The following is a 9,800-nucleotide window of genomic DNA, read 5'->3' as shown; positions in this document are numbered from 1 at the left end:
TGGGGATGGCTGTGGTACCGACCCAGCCCTGCTGTGCAGAGCTCCCTGCCCTGCCCTGTGCCCTGCCTGCTGACCCTGCCCTGCAGTGTACCCTGCCTGCTGACCCTGCAGTGAGCACTGCCTGCCCTGCACTGTGCCCTCCCTGCTGACCCTGCCCTGCCCTGTGCCCTGCCTGCCCTGCACTGTGCCCTGTGCCCTGCCTGCTGACCCTGCCCTGCACTGTGCCCTGCCTGCTGACCCTGCCCTGTGCCCTGCCTGCTGACCCTGCAGTGAGCACTGCCTGGTGACCCTGCCCTGCACTGTGCCCTCCCTGCCCTGCACTGTGCCCTCCCTGCCCTGCACTGTGCCCTGCCTGCTGACCCTGCCCTGTGCTCTGCCCTCCTGCCCTGCACTGTGCCCTGCCTGCTGACCCTGCAGTGAGCACTGCCTGCTGACCCTGCCCTGCACTGTGCCCTCCCTGCCTCCCTGCCCTGCACTGTGCCCTGCCTGCTGACCCTGCACTGTGCCCTGCCTGCTGACCCTGCCCTGTGCCCTGCCTGCTGACCCTGCACTGTGCTCTGCCCTCCTGCCCTGCACTGTGCCCTGCCTGCCCACACCACCACATTCCAAGGGCACTCCTCGGGTAGATGTTGCTGCAGCCTCCAGCCAGGATATCCGTGGTCTCTCTTGGCAGCCTTCCCTGAGTGCTGCATGCTCTTTACTCATGTTTAACAGTCAGGGAGCCGTGTATTCCCTAACATATGAAACTATTTTCCACAGATCCTTTACATTTACCAACAGCTGCCGTGACTTGCTCTGGACTTGCCTGCTCCAGCCCTCCCAGCACAGAGGCTGGGCTCCTGTGGGTGCTGCTCTGGTGGCAGGATGGGCACAGCCCATGGGATGGCTCTGTAGGACCATGGCACCGGTGTGTGCACATTCCTGGCTCCTTCAAAGGCTCTGCTCTGCTGGCTGATGGAGCTCTAGCATCATTTTTGTTGCTGCTGCTGCCCTGTGACCTAGGCTGGGCTCTGGTGCTGTGCTGGGCCTTGGAGGGTGAGTGAGCAGCTCCAGCCCAGAGGTTCCCAGCTGAGCCTGTCCTCCAGCAGCAGCAGCAGCAGCAGCAGCAGCAGCAGCACAAGCTGGGCTTTCTGCAGTGCTGTTTCCAGGGATTAACCGCAGAAGGTTTTGTACAAGGGGCCCCCAGGCTCCTCTTTCAGTCAGCCTCCAGAGCCTCACGTTTTTAGCCAAAAAAGGAAATGACCCAGCTGCACGTAGCACTGGAACATCTGGATTTTATCCCTGTCATGAATGGGTCATGGCTGAACATGGCCCAGTGCCTGATTTACAGGAGGGGGAGGGTGATGTCATGCACAAACATCCCCCGAGACTCTGGAGTGTGGGTCTGAAACAGTCATGGAAATTTTATTAAGCACGAGGAGCAGTGTGAGGGGAGTCAGGCCAGGGCTGCTGTGCTGGTGAGGCGGGAGTGGGGCAGCACTGCAGGGGTAGAAAGAGATCCTGGCACTGAGCAAATCTGCCCAGACTGTGCCTTCCTGCACCGCTGTGGATTAGCGTTTGCAGCCCTAATGGGCAGAGCCAGGTTCAAGCCACTGCCTGGGGAGTTGTGTGCAGGGCCAGGAGCTGGATTTTGATGATCCTCATGGGTCCCTTCCAGTTCAGGATATTCTGTGGCTCTCTGCATTTCAGCTCCCAGCCCCTGACAGGCTGCACTGCTGCCCTGAAATGAAACAGCATCTCTTGGGGCAACTTTCTCCCACCTCCTCCCACCTGTAGGGTGAGCAGGAGGGTGGGCATGCAACGGCTGGTCTCATCCCACCTCGATCCTCCTAAAGCCAGCAGCCCAAAAAAAGGAGGCCATGTGGCTGGATAGACATTGCTGGATTTCAACTCCTTCCCTTTCCAGAGATGAAGTTTCACGCAAAGAGAAATGGAAGAACGCTAAGTTCAGAATCATATCTCTGTTTTTATTTTTAGGCAGGCATTCATGAAGAAAAGTTATATACTTTGGGGCAACCTATAATGCAAGAGAGTAATTAAAGACAATGTTCATACCTGCAGCACCATCCTCTCCTCAGTGAAGGATCATCTTGTCTCCCATTAATTAAAACAATTTTTTTTCTTGCTTTTGGCTTAGAGTAATTTATCGTGCAGGGCAGAATATTAAGAATAATTCATTCACATACAATGAGTCAAAACGTAATTACAGCTTTGCATTCAGCAGTGTTGGGGCAAGGCACCCTTGGATTTAGGGTGGATCTGAAGAAGGCACTTGAAGCCCAAATGGGGTGTCTGTGGAAGGATTCGCACCGCGATCGTGAGGCTGAAAGCAAAATCTGCGCTGCCGGGCACGGAGGCACCGGACCCGGGGAGCTGCGGGCGCGACCCGCACAGCCTGGCCCGGCCTGGCTCGGCAAGGTCCGGCTCGGCACCGAGCAACGCTGCTGCGGCCGGGCAACCGGGAGAGGCCTCCGGGCTGGGGCAGCCCCAAATCCAAACCGGCACCAGGGACCACTCAGTGCCCCAAGCACCGTGCTGGGACACGGCCCCGTGCTGGGACACCGTGCTGGGACACGGCCCCGTGCTCGGACACCGTGCTGGGACACAGCCCCGTGCTCGGACACAGCCCCGTGCTCGGACACAGCCCCGTGCTCGGACACCGTGCTGGGACACAGCCCCGTGCTCGGACACGGCCCCGTGCTCGGACACCGTGCTGGAACACAACCCCGTGCTCGGACACCGTGCTGGGACACGGCCCTGTGCTCGGACACTGCTTCGCGCTCGGACACCACGCTCTGACACCGTGCTCGGACACGGGCCCCGTGTTCGGACACCGTGCTCGGACACGGCCCGGCGCTCGGACACCGTGCTGGGACACGGCCCCATGCTCCGACACGGCCCCGTGCTCGGACATGGCTCGGTTCTCGGACACGGCCCGCTGCTCGGACACTGCTCCGTGCTCGGACACCGTGCTCGGACACGGGCCCCGTGCTCGGACATGGCCCCACGCTCTGGCACGGCTCTCGGACACTGTGGTCGGACGCGGGCCTCCCTCGGACACCGCGCTCGGACACCGCTCCGTGCTCGCACACCGCTCTCGGACACGGCTCTCGGACGCGGCCCCGCGCTGTGAGGGGCCCGGCCGGGCCGCAGCCGCCTCCTGCCGGCCGGCCGGGGGCACCGCGCCGCGCCCCGGAACCGGAACCTGCCCGCGCATACACCGGGGCCTCACCGGGGCCTTCCGGCGGTAGCGGGAGCCGTGCGCGGGATGGAGACGATCCTGGAGCAGCAGCGGCGGTACCATGAGGAGCGGGAGCGGCTCATGGACGTGATGGTGAAGGAGATGCTCACCAAGAAGTCCACGGTGCGCCCGGGGCCTTGAGGGGGGCGGGAGGCGCCGCCGGGGCCCGCGCTCACCGCTCTGCTCTGCTCTGCCCGCAGCTCCGCGACCAGATCAACTCGGACCATCGCACCCGGGCCATGCAGGACGTGAGTGCTCCGGGGCTGGGGCTGGAGCCGGGAGCGGGGCTGGGGCCGCGGGCGAGGCGGGCCGGGCTGCCCGGAGCCAGCGGGGCCTGTCCCGGTAACGGGCTCGGCGGCGCTCGGGCCTCTCCTTTGTTCCGCAGAGGTACATGGAGGTGAGCGGCAACCTGCGGGACCTGTACGACGACAAGGACGGGTGAGTGTGCCCGGGGTGTGCCTCGTGTGCCCGAGCGTGTCCTGCTGTTTGAAGTCAGTGTGAGTGTCTCGAAAGTGACACGCGAATGGAGATGTGGCGACTAAATGCAGGGCAGGACCGGAGGGCACACGGGAAGCATCCGTGCTGGATGGACACGTTTTGTTGTGTTGTGTTGTGTTGTGTTGTGTTGTGTTGTGGGGAGGCCCTGGCTGCTCCGGGGGTTTGTCAGGGGCTGCAGCCTGTGCAGGGGGATGTTGCCCTGAGCCCGCTGGGCTGGGAGGTCCCCATGGCTCGAAGGTTTGCAGTCAAACACTGCAGCACAGACCTGGACTAAGGCTGTGTCAGTGTCACCCTTCCCTTCCCTTCCCTTCCCTTCCCTTCCCTTCCCTTCATAATCTGTTGCTGTCCATGAACTCACAGCCTGCGTAAGGAAGAACTCAGTGCCATATCCGGGCCCAATGAATTTGCAGAGTTTTACAACAGACTGAAGCAAATTAAGGAATTTCACCGGAAGCACCCAAATGAGGTGAGTGATACCTGGTCCATAGGAACAGGTGAGATGTGCTCTGTTGGATCTCATCCCTACAAGAAACAGAGCTTTTGTTTCCCCAGTTTATTGCATTTACACACAAGTACTGAGAACACTGAGCATAGCTGCTCAGGGGCAGGAGCATGTGAGGGAGCAGTGCAGGACACTCACCCTGTTCCCTGCTAGAACAGGGATGTTCAGTTGAGCTGGGATCAGATCTCACCTTTCTCGTGTTGGCTAAAGCCACACTTTTGCCTTTGTGCAGAAAGAAAGGTGACAAAGCTTTGAGTCTCTTTTCTGTTTGCATTTTCATTATTTGCCATCTTGTGTGATTTTATATTAGTTATTCTGGGACAGGAGCTGAAGTAAATCACTGTGTGCCTTGCAGATCTGTGTTCCTATGTCAGTGGAGTTTGAGGAGCTGCTGAAGGCCAGAGACAACCCCAGTGAAGAAGCTCAGAGTAAGTTTGTAGTTTGCTCCAGCTCTGGCATGATTTAATAGGTTGTTTGATCTGGTTTGTGTGTTTCAGGGCCTCACCTCCCTTTCACTAAACGAATTCTGAAAATTCTCCTGTCTAAATGCTTCTGAACTGCAGTTTATGGAATGTTCCCCAGTGAGGCTCCTGTTCCTGAGGAATGTTCTGGTGCTTGCAGCTGGGGCTGCTCAATGAGTGTCAGAGGCATTGTAGCCCCTTCCTTAAGAATAAATGACTTCACAGCTGATCCTTTTCCAGTTCAAAAACAGTTGTATAATAAGTAGGGAAAAATAAGCTCATAATAAAGCTTTTCATGATCTTTCCTTCAGATCTGGTGGAGTTCACAGATGAGGAAGGGTATGGACGATACTTGGATTTGCATGATTGTTACCTCAAGTACATAAACCTGAAATCATCAGAGGTGAGTGGCTGCTGTGTGTGGGCCCAGGGATCTCCAGGCCCTGCACAGGCTGGGGCTCCTCTTTTCTGGGAGCTGGATGTTAATTTGGCCATGTATGAACTCTGACTCAGACTTTCTGTTCTTAGAAATTGGATTATATCACTTACTTATCCACATTTGACCAACTCTTCGATATTCCCAAGGAGAGGAAAAATGCTGAATATAAGAGGTGAGCCTGTTTGCCTGCCTGGTGAGAAGGAATTTGCTTCTGAAGTGTCCAGAGATTATAATTAACAGTCAAACTTAACTCACATGAATTGAGTTCCTGAGCTCAATCATGTGTCTGTGCCCCAAGCAAACTTGCAGTGCAGCAGAGATGTGGAGAGCCACACTCAGCTCAGAGGAAGAGCTTTAATGTACCCTTGGAACTGTTTTGTCAGGAAAATCCTGTGTGGAAAACTGCCCTGACCTTGGTCACGTCCCTCTGCAGCACTGAAGGGTGGTGCCTGTCCAAAGATGTGGTGAGAGGGTGACAGTGAATTACCTGTGCTCATGATTCCCCTGCCAGGTACCTGGAAATGCTCCTTGAGTACCTGCAGGATTACACAGATCGAGTGAAGCCATTACTGGACCAGAATGAACTTTTTGGGAAAATTCAGACGGAGTTTGAGAAGAAGTGGGAGAACGGCACATTCCCGGGCTGGCCGGTGAGCACCTGGGCCTGGCTGATGTTCTGTGCTTGGGAGGGGGCTGTGGGAGTCATTTGTGCTGGGCTGACCATGACAGTGAGGCCTGCAGCTCTGTGTGTAAATTCATACTGGCCTGAATTTAAACCCCAGCCTAACTGGTTTAAAACGAGCATTGTTTCAGATTGATTTCTCTTGCATCTTTACTATTGCTCCATTTTCAGTTTAGTAAGAGGATCTTTCTCTGTGAAATGAACTGCTTTTCTTGAGATTAAAATGTTCTATGGCCAGAAGTGTTGTAGTTTGTTGTGCAGCTCTTGCATGTGGTTTTTTTTTGGCAGAAAGAGACCAGCAGTGCCCTCACCCATGCTGGTGCCCACCTGGACCTCTCGGCCTTCTCCTCCTGGGAGGTAATTTTCCAGTGCTCTGCACTTACTGACACATTTTGAGCAGGTGGAAGTTCAGTAATTTGGGTTTTTTGTGTACTTTTAGAGCTGTGTTTTTGTCCTTGGCTCTGTGCTTCCTGGGTAAAACTTTGATGGTGCTGATGGTGTGATTTCTCCCATTGTGGGGTGTAACTTGAAAGATCTGGTTAGATTTTGTCACATTGCTCATTTTCCTGGGAGTAGGGGTACAGTGTTGACAGTCCTTTCTTAAATACTGTTCATCAGGGTTTTTTCTTCATTAATAAGCTAATAGCTCTATTTAGCTATATTTAATAAGCTATATTTAATAGCTATATTTAATGAGCTTTATTTAATAGCTATATTTAGCCATATTTAATAAGATATATTTAATAGCTATATTTAGCTATATATAATAAGCTAAAGTGGGCTATATCCATATTGTATGTGTTGAACAGCTTGTCTCTTACAGTGGTTTATTTAATTGAACAGGAATTGGCCTCCCTGGGACTGGACAGGTTAAAATCAGCTTTGCTGGCTCTGGGACTGAAGTGTGGCGGGTAAGGTGCAATTTTGTAGAGTTCCTTTCAGTTTCTGAGGTGTTCCTGTGTCACATTTCTGTCTGGGATACTTGTGTGGTTATCTCTGTTGTACTAGAATTACCTTAGAGATGTTTGAAAGATAAAACATTAAGAACCAAGCAGTGGGATTTGCTGCTCTGAGCTGCTCCTGTACAGTCTCTGGTACAGTAAACTTTGACTTGAGGAATGAAGACAAAGATAAAAGGAATCTCCTGGTTTCCTAAAGGCTACATTTGGATTTTTATTGCATGAATTCAGATAGTTCTCAGGAAATGTAAAACTGCAATGTAGACTCATCCCTTCCCTGCTTCTCTGCAGGACTCTGGAGGAGCGTGCTCAGAGGCTCTTTAGCACTAAAGGCAAATCCCTGGAAGCACTTGATCCTTCCTTGTTTGCTAAGAATCCAAAGACAAAAGGAAGCAAAAGGTGAGTTCTCAGAGGTCATTCTGAGGCTGGCAATGTTCTCTTCTCTTGGATGAGGAGTGTTCTATAATCACCACTCCTGTATAGTTAGAGATTCTGGAGTGTTAAAAGCTTTTCATGTCAAACCAAATAGTGCTGAACCAAACAGAAGGTACCAGAGCTGAACTTGTGTTTAATGAAGATACCTCATCTCTTTCAGAGACACTGAAAGAAATAAAGATCTTGCTTTCCTGGAAGCTCAGATTTATGAGTATGTGGAAGTTCTTGGGGTAAGGATTTTATTTTGTTTTTATTTCAGAGCTGTCAGATAGTGACTGGAATGTTGTCATAGTGCTTTCATAGGTAGCATCACATCAGTGTGCTGCACCACATCTGTTTTGTGCATAAGTCTTACAGCACTGCAAACCTTTACTTTGATCTGCCTTGCTCCTTTGCTTTCAGTTTTGGGGGATTGTTTTCAGGGGGATGGCTGCTGCTGTGGTAACATTGGAAGTGCTAATAGGTGATACAAGGTTTCATTCTTTACAAATAGGAAATGTCAGGGTACTAAAAACTGAAACTGTTTGGCTCTCTAAGGGGGGAGTTCTCTGCTTCACATTGGTCTTCTGTTTCCTCCCTCTGTGCACTGAGGGAGTTTTTGGCTACAAGAGTGACTTTTTGCCTGACTTTTTGCTGCAGTGGTGTGTGGACAATCCCTTCCTTTCTCTCCCTCCAGGAGCAAAGACACCTCACCCACGAGAACGTGCAGCGCAAGCAGGCACGGACAGGGGAGGAGAGGGAGGAGGAGGAGGAAGAACAGATCAGTGAGAGTGAGAGTGAAGATGAAGAAAATGAAATCATTTATAACCCTAAAAATCTGCCTCTTGGTTGGGATGGGAAGGTAACTGAGACTTAGCAGGCCTGGAGAAGTGGGACAGGTCACTGACTCCACGCTGCTTCTCTGTTTGAGTTTCTTTGCCATGTGACCTAATCCTGCTGTCTCCTTGCTCCAGCCCATCCCATACTGGCTGTATAAACTCCATGGTCTGAACATCAACTACAACTGTGAGATTTGTGGTAACTACACCTACCGAGGGCCCAAGGCTTTCCAGAGGCACTTTGCAGTAAGTGACACCCACTGCAGGAACAGCCCTGCTGCATTCATTCAGTCATTCAGTCATTCAGTCATTCATTCATTCATTCATTCATTCAGTCATTGTAATGAGTCACTGCTGAGTCCTTGGGGTCCCTGAGCAGCATTTTTGCCATGTGGGTCTGCTGCAGGGCCATGCAACAGGACCCAGAGATGGTGTTAGGCATACAGAGATCACTTTTGCTGCCATCCCTGCCCGTTTGAACAGCCAGTGCTCAGGTCTGATGGGTGCACTGTGGCTGTTGATGGCTGGTGTGGTGTTACTGTCTGCAGGACAAGAAAATAATGTTTTTAAAGAAGACTGGTGGATTTGTACTGTGCTAGCATGTCTTGCACCCTGTTCAGATGTTAATGTCTCGTGGTGTTGCCTCTCACACTGATCTCATCCCTTCCCCCAGGAGTGGAGACATGCCCACGGGATGCGGTGCCTGGGCATTCCCAACACAGCACACTTTGCCAATGTCACACAGATTGAGGATGCAGTCTCGTGTAAGTACTGATGGCAGGGTAGGGAACATGTTAAAGAGCACCACCTTTTCTGAAGGAGTGGCTTTGGACCTTGGTCTCATGTCCCATCCCAAAAATCCATTGGAGTTTTTGTTTGCTGCAGCACAGTGCCTTTCAGTAAGCACAGTGGAATGATGGATGATAACATCCATCCTTTGTAATGGATGTTAGATACATTTCTGGATTTAAAAGGGAGGGAAAAAAGCTCAAGTGTGTATTATTTAGAAACCAGTACCTCGAGGGAAGTGACAGATCCTGTTTGACTTTGTGTTTGCAGTGTGGGCGAAGCTGAAACAGCAGAAGGCTTCAGAGAGGTGGCAGCCTGATACAGAGGTGAGCTGTGAGGGGCATTCAGTGTCTCCCCTCCTGTGTCCATGGGAACCCCTTGTTCCTGGGTGTGAGCAGTGTCCTCACTTACACTGGTGCCTTTTCCTAAACTTCTGTTCCAAAGCCATTTTTCAACAGGGTGCAGGGCAAAAGTGGGAAGTAAAATCTGTAGTACAACCTCTAATGACTCTGGCCCTGGCTGAGCTCTTCTCCCAGCACCTGCTGGCAGATCCACTGCCTGCCTTCCTGCACAGAAGTTCTGGCAGGCTGCTCATGATGTTCAGTGGCTGCTCTTGGAGCTAAGATGTGAGTGCTGTCTCTAAACTGTTGGTTCTGTTCCAGGAGGAATATGAGGATTCCAGTGGGAATGTGGTGAATAAAAAGACCTACGAAGACCTGAAGCGCCAAGGGCTGCTGTAGCTGTCTCCAGGTGAAGGATCCCACATCTCTAGAGTGGATCTGGCAGCAGCTTTGACTTCTTCATTGTCTGCATTTTGTATGTGCATGAATATAGATTTCAAAAATACTTTATAGAGTCACTTTCTAGTAAGCCCCTTAGACTTGTGACATTGTTTTATATTAAAAAATACCTTGAAAAATAAAGTCATTGTAATTTAGGAAGTGCTGAGAGTCTTGTCTTCTTTCGTATGCTGGAA

The 9,800-nt window shown here is 52.1% G+C and overlaps 1 protein-coding gene across 1 annotated transcript; it reads left to right on the top strand.

The window, feature by feature from the left end:
• The first annotated feature begins 3,205 nt into the window (after positions 1 to 3,205).
• On the top strand, positions 3,206 to 9,765 carry SF3A3 (splicing factor 3a subunit 3). The gene is made up of 17 exons (XM_054648163.2): positions 3,206 to 3,364; positions 3,442 to 3,489; positions 3,627 to 3,679; positions 4,100 to 4,205; positions 4,597 to 4,669; positions 5,014 to 5,105; positions 5,231 to 5,313; positions 5,653 to 5,791; positions 6,112 to 6,180; positions 6,667 to 6,734; positions 7,074 to 7,181; positions 7,378 to 7,447; positions 7,894 to 8,058; positions 8,171 to 8,281; positions 8,709 to 8,799; positions 9,095 to 9,150; positions 9,487 to 9,765. Exons 1-17 carry the CDS (start codon positions 3,269 to 3,271, stop codon positions 9,562 to 9,564), a joined length of 1,506 nt encoding a protein of 501 aa, XP_054504138.1. The 5' UTR covers positions 3,206 to 3,268; the 3' UTR covers positions 9,565 to 9,765.
• The last annotated feature ends 35 nt before the right edge of the window (positions 9,766 to 9,800 follow it).

The sequence above is a fragment of the Agelaius phoeniceus genome, chromosome 22 (genome assembly GCF_051311805.1).
Source record: "Agelaius phoeniceus isolate bAgePho1 chromosome 22, bAgePho1.hap1, whole genome shotgun sequence".
Taxonomy (NCBI): Eukaryota; Metazoa; Chordata; class Aves; order Passeriformes; family Icteridae; genus Agelaius; species Agelaius phoeniceus.
The sequence above is the reverse complement of the archived record's forward strand: the minus strand, read 5'-3'. Positions and strand labels throughout refer to the sequence as shown.

Bases quoted from the DNA above. Each gene is read 5' to 3' on its own strand.
- SF3A3 (XM_054648163.2), top strand. From the start codon at position 3,269: ATGGAGACGATCCTGGAGCAGCAGCGGCGGTACCATGAGGAGCGGGAG. The intron at 3,365-3,441 runs GTGCGCCCGGGG...CTCTGCCCGCAG, and splicing joins TGCTCACCAAGAAGTCCACG to CTCCGCGACCAGATCAACTC. The intron at 3,680-4,099 runs GTGAGTGTGCCC...ATGAACTCACAG, and splicing joins CTGTACGACGACAAGGACGG to CCTGCGTAAGGAAGAACTCA.